The sequence below is a fragment of the Rhinolophus hipposideros genome, assembly GCF_964194185.1.
Source record: "Rhinolophus hipposideros genome assembly, chromosome: 9".
In the NCBI taxonomy this organism is placed as follows: domain Eukaryota; kingdom Metazoa; phylum Chordata; class Mammalia; order Chiroptera; family Rhinolophidae; genus Rhinolophus; species Rhinolophus hipposideros.
The window spans coordinates 52517604-52537415 of NC_138055.1; the positions used below are offsets into that span (position 1 = coordinate 52517604).

Sequence of the window (19812 nt, forward strand, 5' to 3'; positions counted from 1 at the left end):
CTAGTCACTCCCAAACGAGCCTAAAATTTGTCCACAGATGCAGTTATGGCCACTTCTCCCTGACCCTTCACAAGCGCCAGAGTGACCCCCCAAATGAAACGCCCCAGTCTTAGGACATTGGAGACCTTACCTGTTGACCTGGCATTACAAATTCTCAGGCCTCTGCCCAGGGGCTTCCAATCTGACATTAGAAAGACATGTCACCTATAAATTCAGAACATTCTATTATAACAGCAGTTCTCAATCATTTTTTTTTTTTGGCTTAGGACCCCTTTTGAACTCTTAAAAAGAGCTAGAGAGCTTTTGTTTATGACAGTTATATCTATTGATATTTACTGTATTTTTAAAAAGTCTTAAATATTTATTTATTTAAAAATCACAATAATATACTCATTACACAATTACCTAAATAACATTTTATGGGGGGAAAACTATATTTTCTAAGAAAAAATGGCATTGTTGTACATCTTTGCAAATCTCTTTCATGGTTTAATAGAAGATAACTAGATTCTTTTATCTGCGCCTATGTTCAGTCCATTGTGATATATTGCTTTGACTGAAGCATAGAAAGAAAATCTGGCCTGACACAGATACGTAGTTGGAAAAGGGAGGACCTCGTGCCCCCTGAAAGGGTTTTAGGGGTCCCAGGGATCCTCAACTACACTTTGAGAACCGCTGCATTGGAATAGAAACTCCTAGGGGAATACTTGGTGATATTCACAAGAGCACCATTTATGTACAGTTGTTGATACAACTGCTTATAATTTTTTTTTCTCCTCAAGAAGCGTATCTCAGTGCAAATAAGAGTGGCGTCATCAGGGTAACTGGAAATCTACTCTTCTCCATTTTCATTTTTAAAAAAGTTATTTCTTCGTCTAACCAATAGTTACAAATTTATTTTCACCCACACTCCAAGTGATAGCAGAACACTATGTGTTGAAACGACATTGTTGCTGACGTCTGTTGCAGGCGTTCCTACCAGGCGCCTGGGGGCCACTCATCCTGTGGAAAGGCAGCACCACGGAACTGTGCCATCATTGCTTTTCTCTTAAATACCATAGTTCCCACAGTGTAGCTGTTCCATCGTCAGTCAGCCGCTGCTTCTTACGAGCACTTGCTGTGTGTTCACTGGGAACCGATGGAACAGGAGTGCAGTGTATCCTTGGTGTGCATTAAGCAGGCTAACGTTTCTGTGTAGAGAAACCTTTGATGGGTTTACACGAAGGGGAAAATGTCTGTCAGGAATTGGTTAGCTGCCCCTACTTTCCCTGACCTCACGTAGCGGGGTGTTTTATCTGTAGATGCTTAGCTTGCACTATGAACTTTGATTTTGCTTAACTAAATCTCTTCAGGGAATATTTTCTTTCCATTTTAGAATACTGCGTCTTCAGTTTAGAGAAAAGGGGAACCAAAGTATATGGACACCAAAAACTTCTAGCACACTTATCCATTCTGTTTCCTTCAAGTCATTCTGTTTTGTTATTTCCATTCATTAATTCAGTATATTTCTAAACAGCAGCTGTAATCTAAGTACTTTTCACTATTTTTAATTCTTTCCTCAGACCACATCTTCAGAGTTTTTCTTAAACTCCTTCATGTGTAAATTTGGTAACCAGGTGGACATAAGTAGTAATTAATTATGAGTTTTAAATCTATTGCATATAAAGTTCTCTGAAAACATAATATTCAGTAAGAGGCTGATGTCATGTTTTTAGCTTAGAGCAAGGGAATTGGTCTTGTCAAAACTGGTGTCCATGGGATTTTTCCTTTCCTATATTACTAAGACTGCAGGATACAGAAAGTGTTAGGAAACACAAGGTGCTCCATCAGACAGAAAAGTGGGAGACAGGTAACGGAGGGAAGAAGTCATTTTTGTACCCTATAAGCTCCAGATCTAAAACAATTATTACTTCACTGGTTATCATATTGAAAAAAACCAAAAGGAAGCACCAATGTATCCATAATAAGAAATTTCTGAGGATATGTTCACCAGTGGCATTTTATACAAGCAGTAACAGTGACAATTAGGAAGGCCATGTAGCAAGATGGATAAAGTCATGATTAGTGAAAAATAAGACCCAAGACTGTGTATTCTATGACTTTACTACTCTTTCAAGATATATACGCACTTGAAAAAAAACAGAAAGGGAGTACATAAAAATGATAGTTATATGCAAGGTGGTGAGACGATAGATGTGTTTTTCCTGCATTTTTCACACTTTTAGCAATGTTCTACTGGTTTTACGATTTAAAATAAGAAACCCTGTAGGGCATGTTTAAGTTTGATAAGACACATAATATCAAATCAGGAACAATGCTGTATTTTTCTAATATAATTATAACACAAGTGTTTGGTGGTGTGTGGTTTTTTTTTGGCAAACACCCCAAGTATACACATTCAAATCACTGCTGACCCTTTAGAAGGAGTCATCTGTGTGGTTAGAATAATTTTTTTAACTGCACTCTTGAACAATGTGATTTGGGTGGTTCTGGCAACAAAGATGGAAACATTGGGGCTGAGTACTTCATTCAAGAGGAAAATAAGACTTTCTTGCATCATGTGGCACGGTCATGGGACGTGTATTGATGTCCTCAGATGCGGAATTTAACCAAGGCTGGCTCTTGAGGCTTCTTGGACATGTTGTATTGAAAGATAATGATAAAGACATTCTTCTCATTTCTTTTTCTTAACCCCTGCGTTCCCCCTCTTTAGGTTTTCACTGGAATTTTCACAGCAGAAATGTTCCTGAAGCTCATAGCCATGGATCCCTACTATTATTTCCAAGAAGGTTGGAACATTTTTGACGGATTTATTGTCTCCCTCAGTTTAATGGAACTGAGTCTATCAGATGTGGAGGGGCTTTCGGTGCTGCGATCTTTCCGATTGGTATTCAATATTTCTCCAATTTTGTTTTACATTTCCTATCTTGCAGTTACTAGAGTTTTACATAAGTTATTTTGATGATTTTTTAAAAAATCTTTAGCTATAATCTACTCCCAATTTCAGTTGGCTATTTATTGGCTTACAGTCTTGAAAACTTTCCTGCTAATATAGAAGTTAGTTTTTAAAATCAATCGACAAACAGATAGCAGTGTTAGGAAGTTCCTCAGCAAATAATGATAAACCTAAAAGATGAAGAAGGATTCCCAAGGGCTATTCTGAGGTCTGGTTTGGATTTGCTCGTGAACCTATTTCTTTATCTGAACATCTCCCTGAAATGGCAAGAATTCCTCCTTGTTTAAAGATGGCTTTCCACATTTCTATTTTGGTGACACGCATTTCAGAAAATGAGAATAAGGTCATCTTTTTTTAAATTATATTGAAATTAGTTGTTGAACATTGGCTTTGTTTTCCACATCATTAGTTAGGAAGGGTTTTTTAATTACTGTATTTTAAAAAGTTAATGTGTAGATTACAAAAAGGACCTGAAAGAATAGTTAACGATGTCCTCAACATAGCTTCCCATAGACATAGGCATCAGTGACGTGCTGAGTCGCTTGAGAAGCTGAGTGACCTTCGGCATATCCCACTCAGACAAAGCATCAGAATTGGCTTGGGTTTTTCTCTCCCTATTGGGAAAATACCTAAGCACTTGCAACTGAAAGAACTTAAGGTTTTGTCATCGGGATATCCAGCATATTGAAGAAAGAGAATTGGAATAGAGTAAAACTATTTGTAAAACAGTGATCTCACTCAGTCCAAGGCGCAAAGTGAACTTCTGCCAAGTTTCTAGAACCTCTGCTTACAAGTCTTTGGTTACGATCCAGCCCACAGTAGACATTAAGAACATTTCTAGAAAATGAGAGGAAGGATTAAGAGATAGAAACCTTAGCACTAATATGCTTAATAAATTAAAAGGCAGTCAGAAAGGGAAAAAAAAAAGAGGAGTGACCCAGATATACACACAGAACAACACCTGGTAAATCTTGAACTCTCGCATAAGACTCGTTTTCAATAAGAAAAAAGTGTTCAAATCGGTGCTGTTGTCTCTACCAAAATTCCTATTATATTATCTGTTAGTTTAATTAGTTGTTAACTTATGACATCTGGTGATAATCTGATTATCATCACTCCATTCATGGGCTTTGTACATTATCATCTTCAGCCTGTTAGCCAAGACCTTGTAATCATTCATATGAATGAACATAGAATATAGAAATTTAATGACTGACAGATACTAAAAGTTCTGTCCTCTGAATTAATGTCAATATAGTTCCTTTTCATAAGATGTTTGACATATATGGAACCACCCCTTCTCTTAGGAGTTTTCCTTTCCCTTCAAGTTACTCCAAACATATCACAAAGTTTCATATCAGTCATTGATTATTGGCAAGCAAAAAGACATTTAGAATTTTTAAATGCTTTTTTAAGGAGACAAATGAGTTATTGTCACTGTCCTTACATACTGATCTTTTGGTTCACTATAAATTACATTTTTCTTGATATGTACCTTGAGAAGTCAAGGTGAAATCAATAGAAAAAGGATATGTTCATGTATGGCTTTGTTTTAAGTAGATTGACTCAAGGAGTAATACAGGGGACTAGAGGAAGTATTCATGGTTCTAGATCTTTCACTTACCATGAAATTAATCAGTTTTCCTTTATTTGTGCCTCAGTTTCTCCCATTTTAGTCTAAGACTGTTAGAAAATTCTGATTGCTCAATAAATTTAAGCTGATCTTACTAATGATCTATGTTTTTGTATTAGCCCAGTGCTGAGAAAATGGCTAGAGTATCATGTGGTTTTTGTTTGTTGCTTTTTTTTCTTTCTGCCCCCTTAGCTCCGAGTCTTCAAACTGGCCAAATCCTGGCCCACCCTGAACATGCTGATCAAGATCATTGGCAATTCCGTGGGTGCCCTGGGCAACCTGACCCTGGTGCTGGCCATTATTGTCTTCATCTTCGCCGTGGTGGGCATGCAGCTCTTCGGAAAGAGCTACAAAGAGTGTGTGTGCAAGATCAATGTGGACTGTGAACTCCCTCGCTGGCACATGCACGACTTCTTCCATTCCTTCCTCATTGTCTTCCGAGTGCTGTGTGGGGAGTGGATCGAGACCATGTGGGACTGTATGGAGGTGGCCGGCCAGGCCATGTGCCTCATCGTCTTCATGATGGTCATGGTCATCGGCAACCTCGTGGTTAGTACCCACTTGTGGGTCTCTCTGTTCTTTGCCCCGAGCACCTTACGCTTGGCCTACAGGCCCAGCCTGCTTAGTCCTACTGCCTTCCACGTCTGTGTTGGTTTTTATTCTTTCTCCAGCCAAGGACCCTAAGGTTCAGATAGAGGAAAGGCGACTGCTATTTACAGGAACCTTCTGAATCATAAGGCCCACAACCTGCCAGCACTTTTTCATAGTTATGGAAACGAACTCAGCAAAGTTAAGGGACTTTCTTAAAGTCCCACAGCTGGTAAATGTCAGGGCTTGTATTAGAGCCGAGGCTTCAAACTCTATCTCTTTCTACTACAAAAATTTCCTTCGTCTAAACCAGAATTTCTCAACCTTGACACTTGACGTTTGGGGCGAGGTAATTGTTGGTCATGGGACTGTCCTGTCGTCGTAGGATATGTGGCAACATCCCTGGCCTCTGGCTCCACTGGCCAGTCGTGCCCCCACCCCAAGTTGTGACAGCCAGAAATGCTTCCAGGCATTGCCAGCTGTCCCGTAGGGGGCAAAGTTGCCCTCCATTGGGAACCATGACCAAACTCTCTTAGCTTTTATATAATTTGTATAAAGGACAAATTGCTTTCTTGCTTCACTCTGATCTGTCCTGCTATTTTCTGCCTCTGAATATAGAACATTCACCAACAGAGATTTTCCTCCCTGTTTTTGGAGTGTGAACTAAGAACTAGCAGCACTGAGATCACTCGAGACTGTGAGAAATGCAGAATCTTTGACCCCACCCCAGAACTACTGAATCAAAATCTGTATTTTTAATGAGACCCCCAGATGATTGACACACACACTAAAGTGCATGGGAAGTACCCATCTTTCAGATGAGGCCAAATCCCACTTGCAAGTGTAGAGCAAGGAAGGCTGGAAGACGGCAGACTCGGCTGATCCCTTGTAAGCTCCTCCACATTAATTAGTTCTCTTCTCTTTTCTGCCGTAGAGAAGGATACCAGGAGCGGGTTCCTACTCACCAGCCTCTGAACCAGCTATGGCCAGCCACCCTCTTCTTTCATTTGACCTGTGAAAAATAGACACTATAATGTTTTGGGCTTTTTTTAATCTCGCTCTTTCTCCATTCCCAACCACCTTTCTCTCAATCCTAATCCCTCTAGTCTTGACACTCCTTCAATGAATACAGCTATTGCCTAATGGTACATAATAGGATCAACATTTACCAGCCCTGACTTGCCACCCTTTCTCTCCTCTCCTATTCTCAGTTCTCTCAAGGACATCTTCCCGTGACTGTCTACAGATACCCGAGCACATGACAAAGGCACCTATTGTTTCTGCTTTTGATGACACCTTTCCAGGTTCCCTTTCGCTCAGTCCTTCTACTCACCTAGAGTCTAGGAATCTGTAAATGTAACTCTTCTGACTCTTCGCTCCCCTCTCCCAGTAAATGTCTGCTGTCTTTTATACATCTTTCTTCATAGTTATTCTGTATATACATCATTCTTTGTAGTGTTTCTAAGGTCTGCCTCTTCCTTTCTATTTCTATAACTATTTCTAAAAATGTGGTCTAAAGACCACTGCATTACAATCATCCCAGGTTTACTCATTGAGAAATGCTAAGTCCCAGGCCCTACACCAGATCTACTGAATCAGAATCTCTCTGGCGAGGCCAAGGAAATACGTGCTAATGAGGAGATTCTGATGCATGCTAAGGTTTGAGATTATAGAGCCTAATCGAGACCCTTATCAGCTCACGTGCAAGTGGTAGCCTCCTCGCTCCTCGTCCCTCTTCTGTATATGGCCAGTAGGAATGGCTTCCTCAACTCTCTGTAATCATCGGTGATTCCTTTCCTCAAGAATCAAGGAGTTCCACTTAAATAAAATCTAAATCCCTCAGCCGGGCCCTTAGAAAGTCTTCCCCAGTTCACCCCCACTTTACAACATACTTATTTTTCAATGGCCCAGATAATCCAAATACACATCATTCATGTATTGTTTCAGTCCCTCCCACTCTGCACATACTATTATCTCCACCTAAAATAGATTCCTTATTCATCTTCAGAAGAGTGACAAAGTAAGGGCCAGGTGTAAATCATGAAGTGAACACCTTTCCCATTTTTCAAAAGTCAGTTAATAAAAATAAATTAATCTTAATGCCCAGTGTGGTAAAGTAAGAAAACAGAGAGAGAGAAAGAAAGCTTGTATCTGCTGGCTTAACACTTAGATATACAAAGAACACAAAAGTCACCATCACTGTCTTGCTACATCTCTTTCATTTTGATAAATGTTAAGAAAACAAAGAAAATTAATTTTTGGAATAAGATGACATGAAATGTGTTTCAGTTCTACCTTTTTTGATTTGTTGTGTGAAAGTATGGCTCTCCAGGCCTAATTTTTTTCTAGCATGGGTCCTCCCAGGTATCCACTGCTCATGAACACACGGCATCTTTGGTACACTCTTTGATCCCCCCAATAATCCATATCCACATTTTTGGTTTTATTTTGGGGGGATTATCTTCGAAAACGAAGAGAGCCTTTGCTTTTTCTGATTATAGAAAAGGTAATATATTTTGGAATGTAGATAGAGAGAGAGATCTATAGATAAGATATAAGAACCAAGAAAAGAGCTGCTAAACTCCTTGTATTACAACCAAAAATCAAACAAAATGTTCACCTAGTCACATGAGCATTTAAAACACTGTGGGCCACACAAAACACTATAGAAATCCTTGAGCCTGCCGCATAAGTCTGTGGGCTTCCAGTTTCCTAGTTTAGTGGATAGCTTACCTAATGCCATCCTCCATTCACTCTCCTTTCTTCCAATGCTGCTGGTACAGGTGCTGAACCTGTTTCTGGCCTTGCTCCTGAGCTCCTTCAGTGCAGACAATCTGGCAGCCACAGACGATGATGGGGAAATGAACAACCTGCAGATCTCAGTGATCCGTATCAAGAAGGGTGTGGCTTGGACCAAAGTGAAAGTGCGTGCCTTCATGCAGGCCCACTTCAAGCAGCGTGAGGCCGATGAAGTGAAACCTCTGGACGAGCTGTATGAAAAGAAGGCCAACTGCATCGCCAACCACACCGGGGCAGACATCCACCGGAACGGGGACTTCCAGAAGAATGGCAATGGCACCACCAGTGGCATTGGCAGCAGCGTGGAGAAGTACATCATTGATGAGGACCACATGTCTTTCATCAACAATCCCAACTTGACCGTGCGGGTGCCCATTGCTGTAGGCGAGTCCGATTTTGAGAACGTCAACACAGAGGACGTTAGCAGCGAATCGGATCCCGAAGGCAGCAAAGATGTAAGAAGCCAGCCTGGATCCTGTGTGAGAACAGACAGGGCTGTCAGCGCCAGGGAGTGGTGCAGCCATGGGCTTGGTAGAGAGATCCTGGAGTGGCCAACTGAGTGACCCCGTTGTCACTCTAGGCCGTCCCCAGGTGACCTAGATTCCTGAGGTGTTCCTGGAGCTATCTCTATCACTTCTAGGTCATCTAGGTCAGAGTACGCCCTCTCGTACTTCCCTGCCATTAATCTGTTTGATCTGTGTCCCCGAGACCAGCCCATCGCCACGTTTGGTTTAGTGTGGGTCACTGTCATCTGTGAATGGGTTTTAATGTCACACCCCGTCCTGACAGCAGTTTCGAAAGCCCTGTGGCACTTGTTTGCTTGCCGTGCGCTGGATGATGATGAGTTTATAATAGAATTGCAGAGAAGAAGTACAGCTGGCACATCGTCCGTACCGGGGGAGAGGAGTCAGAGCAGAGTGGTCGCGCTGCTGCAGTCGCTTCATCTCCCTTTTTCTTGCATGTCTAGAAACTGGATGATACCAGCTCCTCCGAAGGAAGCACCATCGATATCAAACCAGAAGTAGAGGAGGTCCCTGTGGAACAGCCTGAGGAATACTTAGACCCAGACGCCTGCTTCACAGAAGGTGCGAGGGGGCAAAGCGAGGGGGTGGGCACATCGTACTTTCCCCGCTTCCAGACAGGCTTCTGCCAGGGGTAGTGCTTGGATGAGAGGGCGGCGGTTCAGTGGCTGTCTTCAAGAACTTTGTGCCCCATCTCATCATTTTGAGGGGAGCTGATATTGTTGTCCCTGGTCTAACTAGTCTCAAAACTTTGTCCACTTTCTCTTGGCATCAGCCTATAAAAACTTCCATTAGAAAGACTATTCTGTCACGGCTGGGTCGCTTCCTGATACCCGTTTCTCCCTCACTGCTTCTTTAGAGGACATCTTCCCGACCAGAGGGCCTGGTAGCCTGGCAGCATAGTCTCAGCCTACCACCCTCTCCATTTCTGAGTCAGACGTGCTGAGGCAGCCACTGTACTCCCAGCTGTGTGGTGGGGCAGCGCCAGGTGGGGCCTGGGAGATGGAGGACAGGGCAGGGCGGGGTGGGCACGTCCCGCGGTCTGACCTGCCTCTCCCGCTGGTGCCAGGTTGTGTCCAGCGATTCAAGTGCTGCCATGTCAACATTGAAGAAGGGCTAGGCAAGTCTTGGTGGATCCTGCGGAAAACCTGCTTCCTCATTGTGGAGCACAATTGGTTTGAGACCTTCATCATCTTCATGATTCTGCTCAGCAGTGGCGCCCTGGTGAGGCCCAGGGGAGAATCTGATGAGGGATTGGCTGGGGAAGGGTTTAGAGGAACAAGTGGGAAAGACATGGGGCCCAAGACCAGTTTCTCAGAGAACACTGATTGGCTGTGAACTCAAGGATAATGGTCTATCAAAGGGCTTTGGGCTGGTGTTTGGAGCTTTCGGATTAGAGCCCACACTTGTCCACATCCTGATCTTCTTTAGACTCAGCATGATCCCTTTCAAGCCTAAAACCCCCTTTTCATCAGGATGAGAATGCAAATGACCAAGTGTCGTCACAGTTGGGTTTGCCCCATTCTAAGCAACTTCCTAAGGTAAACTTTCTCACCTAATACCCCAAATCTCTTGCTCTTTACTTTTCGGTGGCCCAAGGTAGGGGGAGGTGGCGTTCCTCCACCCACTCTCCCCTCACACCCTACTGGACTTGGAGAACCCTTGGCATTAGCAAATATTTAGAGAGTCAGATCTGTGGTACAGGGTTGTTTGTATCCACGTGGTCGTAAGAGCACATCAGTCTATGAGGCGTCCACGGCACTGAACACACGGGCTCGTATCCTGCTAGGACGAAGTTCCTTGGCTTTTGCTTTCACTTCCTGCTGGACTGTAACTGAGGAGACCAGACAGGGTCTGGGTGAGGGAGCTGCTTCCTAGTTTGACTAAATTTGAGGACAGCGGGACTAGAGACACTACACGTTTCCTTCCTTTCGATTAAGGGAAAGGTGAAGCATGCAGAATTTTGAAATGTTTGTAAAGAAGGTGGGCACATTCATATAGGTGGAATCAAAGCTGAATCTGGAAGCAGAAAAACAACATGGGAGAAGCCCCACATTCAGTGCTCCAGGTCCCACCAGTGACTTGAGAGGTATTGCAGATGTGTGAGGTAGGAGACTAAGAGAAACTGAGACAGGCAGAAATGTGTGGTAAGAGGAGCCCACGGATATGGAGGACCAGGTCCATGCAGGAAAGTGTCAGCACTAGAGCACGAGGCAGAACAATGGTGGCGTGGTGTCCTTGCTCTGAGTGAAGGCGAGCCACTGGCCTGCCCACCCCTGAGTCATTTACTGTGTCCACGGGCATCCACTCTGCCTCCTGGGGCACATGACAGCCTGGTCTCTGCCCTCGAGAAAAGGGAGGTTCAAACTCAGGCCAGTGATCGGAGAAAGGTGTCTTATTATCGTTGTCGTCCTTATCCTGCAAATCCAGTAAACAGAAATCTAATACAACAGAGAACATGTCCCGTCCTATTATTCCTCTCTTTCCCGTCTCCACACAAAAAAAGCAGTAGCAAAATAAATGTCTTTAACGTTCTTTACTGCTCACTTTTGACACTTTTTATTTGTCATAATTGAGTAAACCCGGATACTTGGCTCAGTCAATGAGTTGGCATGAGACTTCAAAAGAGCAAAGTGAAGCCACAGCTAAAATGTCCAAGAAAAGACTAGAAGATAGTTGTGATGAGACTGCAGAGGGAAGGGATTAGAGCCTCCCGTGACACGAAGACTGGTCACAGGCATCTCACATATGTTGGGTTATAGAATGGATTTTTCCAAATGGAGTTCAGGGGAAACAACATGGAAGGTTTTGCTGTTTCCACTGAGCAGACGGGATTTATTTGTCCCAAGACCCTGAGAAGGACTGTGGACTCATGAACTCTGTCACCACTGTCCAGTGATGAAACTGGGGCACTTGAGCCTGAAAGCAGCCCTGTCCTTCCTTCTGGGGCTGTTCAGAGCAGGCACCTCCCCTTGCCTGCCAGCGAACTTGTTTTCCCTTCCAGGTTTTTTTTAAACATTAGGAATTCTTTCCTCTTAGAACCACATGTGCACAGTCCACCCCTCTGCACATGGGAATGCTCCTAGCTTCGTATCAGGGAATTCTCTCTTTCAGGAATTGCAGAGAAAGAAAGTAGTAGGAAGATTGTTTTCAGCCCTGTGACCCTCCACCTGTATCTGTAATGTCAGGGGCTGAAAGGAGAAAGAAATTTGTCATATAAACATATACAATATTGGCAAGGCAGTGGAGAAATTGGAACCCTCATATACTGCTGGTGGGAATGTAAGATGGAGCTACCACTTTGGAAAACAGTCTGGCAGTTCGTCAAAAAAATGAAACATAGAGTTACCATACGATCCAGCGATTGCATTCCTAGATGTATACCCTAGAGAAATGAAAACACGTCCGCATAAAAACTTGTACCCAAATGTTCAGAGCAGCACTAGTCACAATAGCCAGAAAGTAGAAACAACACAAATGTCCATCAAGTGAGAAAGGATAAGCAAAATGTGGTCTAGCCATACGTTGGACTATTATTCATCAATAAAAAGAAATTAAGTACTGATGTGTGCTGCAATGTGGATGGACTTTGAAAATATTATGCTGAATTAAAGAAGCCAAAAAAAAAAAAAGCCAGTCACAAAGCGTCACACGTTGTATGATCTCATTTGTATGAAATGTCCAGAATAGACAAATCGGTACAGGTACAAAGTAGATTCGTGGTTGCCTAGGAGTAGGGGGAGACAGACTAGAGAATGACAGCTAGAGGATGGGGGCTTTCTTTTTGGGGTAATGAAAATATTCTAAAATTGACGGTGGTGATGAATGCACAATTCTGAATGTACTAACAGCTATTGAATTGTACACTTTAAATCACTGAATTGTATGGTATATCTCAACAAAACTGCTTAACAAAGAAAGAAAGCCATGTATAGCAGGGGAGTAAAGTGAAAGAGGAAGGCAGCTAACGAGAGGCCACCACAGGTGTTGCTCATCTGCCTTCAGGCATTACAGGCAGCTGCTGCCTCTCTTTCAGGCCTTCGAGGACATCTACATTGAGCAGAGAAAGACCATTCGTACCATCCTGGAGTACGCTGACAAAGTCTTCACCTATATCTTCATCCTGGAGATGTTACTCAAGTGGACAGCCTATGGCTTCGTCAAGTTCTTCACCAATGCCTGGTGCTGGCTGGACTTCCTCATCGTGGCTGTACGTGTCCTGCTTTCTACTTCTCCCCCCTTTCTAGCAGGAAAACAAAAAAAGGGATTTTTCTTCCTCTGATGGCTGGAGTGGCCAGGGGCTCAGGGTGTAAGATGAGCTGTAGATCTGGGTACAATTCCTTTCAGAGCAGTCAGATCTTACCTCTGGGAAGGGGGCTCTGAAATCCCTGCCGTTGCTCCTGGGACTAACCAACCAGCTCTTTACCCTGGTGGTTTGGCTTAAAGGATTCCGAGATTAGGAATAGGAAGTGGAATGGTGTCCAACCTCTTGCTATTAGGCTGGGAACAGGAAGGTTCGGATGTCCTGTTTCTGTTGCCAGCAGAGGAGTGAGAGAATGAGGTGGATGCCGCTGGGACCCGGGGTGGGGGGGTAGCGGGGGGGGGGGGTGTCTCGTAGACTCTCCTGATGACTCTTCCCACGACTCAAGTCTGCTCCCATCCAACTCAAGTCTTCATACCACACTGGTCTGAGCAGGTCAGCCTATCAGGAGAGGGGGAGCTCACACCAAAAGAAAGCCTCCTCTTCCCACACATTGCCATTTCCACGGTGATAATCAAACTTAAGCAAACCCCTTTTTCCTCCAGGTTCCAAGACCATCTCCAAGGCTTGATGACCATAACCTTCTGTGTTATCTTTCAGGTGGAAGCTGCACCATCTATAACGATTGCTCACCCTAACAGCATTTATTCCTTGGTGGCTTTTCTGACCATGATGACCGTCTCTCATTCTATGTCATAACTAAAGCTTTTTTCTTCCAGCCAAATCAGCATTTGAGAGAAAGGGTGAATGGGAATTGCAGGACCAGGGTCTATGGAGAATGGGGTTCCTTGTTGAGAGTTGAGAAGTGCCAAGAAAGTAGAGCCATTTGGAGGCTGGGTTGATACATTTAGAATACAGGTTTGGTTGGTTGTGGGTAAACGACCTATAGAACGCTTCTAGGCTCTAGACTAGAGCAGCATGGAAATCTCGTCCTCAGATAACAGGAGCCCAGCACACTGCAGCAGCAATGATATCTGCTCTACAAATGCATTCCTTTCCCAACAAGGGGTCTGCAACTTCCCAGGTTAATGACTCCTTCCAAGAGCTGTCACTGTGCTCCCATTTGCATTCTGCATTTCAAAAAGCAAGACACCTAAATGAGGTGAGGAGGTCACCCTCTGCTCTTAAAGTGAAACAAACCGGTATTGCCCCAGACCTTCCTAGCAGGTCTCAGGACTCCCTTCAGCAACTGTTAATAGCTCCCTGTGATAGAAGGGCTTCTACCTCCCACAAATGGAGACTTGAGCTCTAAGAATTAAGGAATGGGCTTGGGATAAGGCTCAGAGCACTAAAGGGACACTGGGCCAGCTCTCTTTGTAGAGAACGGCGGAGTGCCATAGAGTCTTCATTTGACTAATTCCTCAGGCCCACTTAGAGTCAGGTGGGTTACCTATGGGAGTCCTAAAAGTCCTTCATCTTCTGGACCTTCCAACAACTCAGACAGATACACTCCCAGCGTCCCCAGAGAAGCTGTGATTTGGAACAAGTCTCCCCCCACCCTGGCTTTTGCCTCTACTGTCCACCCTAACCTGAACCCCTGTCTTCCTCTTCTCTCTGAGTTGAGTAATCCTAGAATTGAAGGATATCGATCAGGTATCCCACATCCCTCTGGTACCCAATGAGCCGCTAAAAGCATTAACAGTCCCACACGTCACCATTTTGTTTGCAGATATTTTTATCACTTTTTATACTAGGTGGCAGGGAAATAAGAAGCATGAGACAGGCATGTCGCCAGCTAACAATAATCCATAAATCCCTCCAGCTTTTGAGAGTTGCTGGATTCTTACATTGCCATGGGCCCTGACAGTAGCTCCCGAGAACAGCTCTGTACCAGCTATCAGTAAACAAATATAAATCAAACACCATCCTCTGTATAGAATTGTCCCAGAAGCTATAGGGAGTCACAGAGGACAGGCAGCCATGCCCAGCACCTGGGGAACTTACACTAGCTTGCAGCGCTGCTCTGGCCTGACTCCAGGCTGGTGGTAACCCAGCATTCTGGGAACAGGGCTCTCCCAGGGTACCCCCTTCTACTGACTTCTCAAAGACAGAACAGTTCACTTAGTCTTCACATATCAAATGTTTATTGAGCACCCACAGTTTGCAAAGCCTGCTGCCAGGTATTGTGGGAGAGACAGAGAGTAACACATGGGCACTTCTCTTTAAGGGCCTGCAAAGATGAGACGCACGCAAATAACCACGGCAGAAGTAGAGAGTGCTAAGTAGGGCCAGTCCCCCCAGTCCAAACCTGGCTATACTGATTGCCACTTGTTGAGTTGTGGGTGGAGAATAAGGCTTAGACTGACATCTGGACAGCTGGAACTGTCAGAGTTCTCGCTGTCCTTTTGGGTAACGTGTCTAGTCCCTTGGCGTTTCAGAACGTCCAGCAGTGTAAACTGTAGGTTCTAATTTAGCACCACCTCTGAGAGACTCTTCCTACCATTTCATCCACGTCATCTGAGGTCTGAATCTGTTATTCATCACCATGTCTGTTTCTCTAATGAATTTTCATTCTTTCTTATTGCCCCTTAAAGCTGCGAAGAATACTTTTTACAATCATGGACTAATCCAGGCAACTTTTAAGGTTAATTCTCTTTATTTATAAGCCATGTGAGTTCCCTAACAGAGACAACATTTTATTTTGCTCAGGTCCTTGGCTGCACTGGAGTTCCTGTCCTGTAAAAGAATTTTGTCATCTTTTCCCCCAGGGAAATTTGCCCCATTATATCCAGAGGTTAACCAGCATCTCGATTCCAGGGATGGGAACTTTCAGAGACCACTCACCTCCTCCTAAGTTCAGACTACTGGAAACATTCCCTTTGAACATGTTCACTTCATTTTGAAAAAGTCACCCAGTGTCTTCTTTTTTCTGTGCCTGCATAGATACCCTGAATTTTGAATTCCCAACTCCTTTGTCTTGTTCAGGTTTGATTTTTCCTTAAAGTATACATTAAGCCATGTTCTGATTATCTCCAGTGCGAGTTTAACACGGAGGCTCAGAGGATTGTAAGAAAGTCCTCGACTATGAAGGAATAACCCAGCTAGGATCCTATTGATCCCGTCTTGGGAGATCTTGGCCAGGTTGATCAATCAAGTGCCGATGATCTCAACAGTGTTTAGAGCCAACCCCCCTCCTCCTGCTGCCCCCTGTAGGCCTGTTTGTTACCAGACAAATCACCCTCACCAGGGACCACCCCCAAAGAGCTGGCGGTCTTCTTGCTTTGTTTGGGGCCTATAGCCGCTCAAAGCTTGGTTTTCTGCAGTCTTTACCTGGCATAGTTTCACAGCACAACACTGATCCTGGGAATTCAGAACTCAGGTACTTGGTTGAGATGAGATAGCTTACCTTCCGATGTATCCATTAAGGTCTCACTAAGAATCTGGCAATTATCCATGCTTTGTGTTTAAGGGTTAGCTGTACTTGGCAGTAGTAAGCAAAAGGTATCTCCAGGTAGATTCTCACTGATAATGATGGATGAAAGGACAGCGATTGATTGGTGCTTCTTCTGTGTTCTAGATAAGGAACAACTTAACCTATCCCAGAATAAGGGACCGACTGCTCTAAGAAACCCAAAGCCCAATTAAAAGTATTTTCAGATCTCAGGTCAGGCGTAGTCCTAGGTATAGTTAGTACCCAGTGTTAAGGCGTCATCATGGTAACTGCTCTGAGGCCTCTGGTAGAACAGGTGAGTTGGCCTCTGGAAGAGCAGGAAAGCATTCGACCATGAGTCTAGGTCTGCAGAATTCTTCTCAGTGTACAATATATTCAACTCTGGATTATTCCGATACCTATAATCCTCTACTGGGATATTGTCATCGATCCTGCCAGTGGGGAAGGTGGTCTGTCCATGGAAGAAAGAGCTCTGGCCTGGGAGTCAGGAGTGTAGATCTCAGTCTTGACTCCAGAACTGCTGATGAGACACTGGGCAAATTCTCGCATATTGGGTGTATGGGTTTTATATATGGGTCTCAGTTTCCTCATCTGTAAAACAAGATTTTTAAAATTCTTCCAAGAATCCTTCCAGCTGTTATTCTAGTGATGAGAAAATAAAAGATTGTCATGGAAAGGACTGACCTGAGGCCATTTTGGTCTGCTCTGGATAGAAAGAATGGGGATTATAAGAAGTATGGATACAATTGTCCAGACTCACCCAAGTTCTCAGTGGTAGAGTTAACGTGAAGGTATCAGGGTTAGTTAAAAAGTAGAGGATTATTATCGTTAAAAGTGAGAAATAGAAGAATTACTTAAGTGAGTTCTTATGGAATCAAAATTCTGTCAAGAAGTCTCAATGTGGTTCTTTTCCGTGTGGGAAATGCAAAGTCAGCTGTGGTACTTATTGAACATTTCCTTTGTTGATGGAGTGACTCACCAAATTCCCAAACAAATGGTTTCTTGTCACCCAGGAGTAAGAGAGCTTGCCCCTTTTGGAAATCCCTGGTGAATGAGCTGAGGAGGGGGCAACTTGAGTGGAATGTGTGTATTTATCTGTATTCTTTTTCATAGGTACCATTAAATTTGTCTGGCTTAATTTAATGGGAACTTCTGGGACCTGCAGAGACTGTAAAGGGCGAGGGTAAGGTTTTTGTCATCTGTTCAGGCTCCTCTCCTTCCAATGGAACTTCCTCATTTTCTCCCTCTCCCTTCAGCCTCTTCCCTTTGCCAACTTGTATGTACGTCTGCGCCTTCTCTCGATTTCCTCTTCCCTTTGTGTTTTTTCTTCTGCCTCTCAACCACCTTTCCTTCCAGGTCGTTTGAGTCCAAGTTGAAGTAGGCAGCTGGTGTTACCCACTTCCTCTCCCTGGGGGGCCCACCTGGATAATCAGTGCTAGGGGCTCTGTTCTAACACTCTGGCACCTCTGTTTTCTTTTTTCTTTTTTTTTTCTTGTTTTTCTTTTTTTGTTTTGTTTTGTTTCCTTTTTTGTTTTTTCTCTTCTGTTTCTGTGTAGGTCTCTTTAGTCAGCCTTGTAGCTAATGCCCTGGGCTACTCGGAACTAGGTGCCATAAAGTCCCTTAGGACCCTAAGAGCTCTGAGACCCTTAAGAGCCTTATCACGATTTGAAGGGATGAGGGTAAGCTACTAAGAGCAGCTGATCCTTCTGCATGCCAATGGAAACTGTTTAAGCATGCTAGAACCGATCACATGGTGGAAAGATCATTCCAACACGAACTCGGTGATGCAGCTGCCATTCGATCCTCCTCTCTCTCTGCACCTGCCCGTGCGAGAGGAGTGGCGTTAAGCTGCCTCATCACATTAATATCGGCCCCACCCCCAATGACATGCCATCGCAGAACATGTTCACATCAGCTATTCTCATTTGGCCTGGCTTACCTGTAGCACTTGGGGTGGCTTTCTGGGCTGTTGATTGAATAGGGAGAATCACCAGGTGCAAAGAAGGGGAATTGTAACCCAGAGATCCACTGAAAAGCAGAGGCTGCAGGCAGGGCGAGTGCTGTGTAGGGCCATCAGCCAGGTGGGGTCTGTGACCTTGGAGTCACTGGAGACCGCAGCTGAGAAGGGGCTTGAAGACATGATGGCAGGCCTGGAATTGGGGATGGAGCCGAATTTGGCATGGCCCTGGGAAAAGAAATGCTTTTCTTTCTATTCTGATTCCTCTTATTGCACCTTGTTGTTCTCAGCCCAGTCGCATAAGGACTGGCAGCCTCTGTCTAATAGCAAAGCTTTCCTCCTTACCCCCAACCCCTCTGCCCATGCTGTATGGTCCCCGATTCTAACACTGTCCACCAGCCCGCTACAATGCTAGAAGAATATCAGCTAGTTCTCCTGAAATTTCTCCACACCTGCTATTCCTGCCTCGGTGATACTCCACCCAAATCCGAACCGCGCAAGGTGCTGTCATCCTGCCGACTTAGAACTAAGGCTCCCTCTTTGGGTGCCTTTCTGCTGTCTCTGTTGATTTAAACAGCTGTGCCTGTGGGCATATGTGCACACATGCACTAGAAAGTCAGCTTCCCAAAATCAAGTGGACAACTGGCTTTTGGTGGTAATAGTTGTCCTGTGGAGAGAGGTCTGTTATACTTAACGAGACCAAGAAAACTCATCTCAATTCAGACGTTGAATACATGCAGGAGAGCAAACCAGAGGATATGTTTTTAAATGTGCAAATACCCAATTGTAGGAATAAAAATTAAACCTGCAGGAGGCCGAATGAAGCAGAACTAATTGGAGAAACTAGATACCAGCACAGTGCGGCTTCATTCATTCCTCATCTGTGATTCCTGGCCTCTCCATCCACGAAGCCACCCACAGTTATACAGGAAGATGAAAATTTCACTGGGACTTGGGAATTTTATTATTTTAGTTCATTTGGACAAATGCTTTTTGCAACAATTTTGTGTTTTCTTCTGTAGCACAGTCACAGTTTGGTTTACTTAATATAAGTTTTCTGCGACTCACCTGAAGCCATCTGCAGGGAAGTCAGTTCCACAGCAGCATACATTTATTTTAATTTAAAAAACAAAACTTGGAACTCTGAGTCTTTCTCCCACAAATAGGAGAGATTTCAAATGTGTGCAATAAGTTTCTTATGCTCAGGCTACATTTAGGGAGAGCCTATACTGCAGAGGACTCAGTGTTTTAGTTGCCCATGGTGTCTTTGCAAATAGGATCAAAAGGGCTCTTCCCTCCCCCTACCCACCGTCCCACTTTTATCAGAAGGGGTTATCTAAATTTGTTTAATACATCATACTAGTTTTGTGATAGAGTTGGTAATTCCTGTTGGAGACTGAAAGGCAGCATTAAAAGAAGTCCATTGAGGACAGCATTTGCAGCCCTGTACCCGAGCCCAGGAGCCTGTGATCCCCCAAACCCCAGTGGTAATATTCCTCAGTCTCCTAAACGGAGACCAGTAAGACCTGAAGGAAGCCCAACAAAAAATGTCCAACCGACTCTCGTTCCTGACTTTCTCAGTCTGGATGCTCATGCCTGCCAGTCCTGGCCCTGGGGCAGACGTAGCCCTCAGTGACCAGCTGGTGCCAGCTTGCTCATGAGGAAATTATTGAGTAATCTGGACACAGGAGCCCTTTTGGTAGCCA

The 19812-nt window shown here is 44.2% G+C and overlaps 1 protein-coding gene across 7 annotated transcripts in view; it reads left to right on the forward strand.

The window, feature by feature from the left end:
- Nucleotides 1-19812, forward strand: part of SCN8A (sodium voltage-gated channel alpha subunit 8) — a 164063-nt gene that overhangs the window by 123739 nt on the left and 20512 nt on the right. For 5 of the 7 annotated variants that reach the window (XM_081061352.1, XM_081061353.1, XM_081061351.1 and 2 more), the window contains exons 15-21: nt 2714-2887; nt 4782-5138; nt 7961-8431; nt 8944-9061; nt 9567-9721; nt 12534-12707; nt 17706-17828. In XM_081061352.1, the coding sequence (XP_080917478.1) occupies nt 2714-2887; nt 4782-5138; nt 7961-8431; nt 8944-9061; nt 9567-9721; nt 12534-12707; nt 17706-17828 (1572 nt within the window). The remainder of the gene's footprint in view (nt 1-2713; nt 2888-4781; nt 5139-7960; nt 8432-8943; nt 9062-9566; nt 9722-12533; nt 12708-17705; nt 17829-19812) is intronic. The other 2 variants (XM_081061356.1, XM_081061357.1) reach the window with 1 other exon arrangement.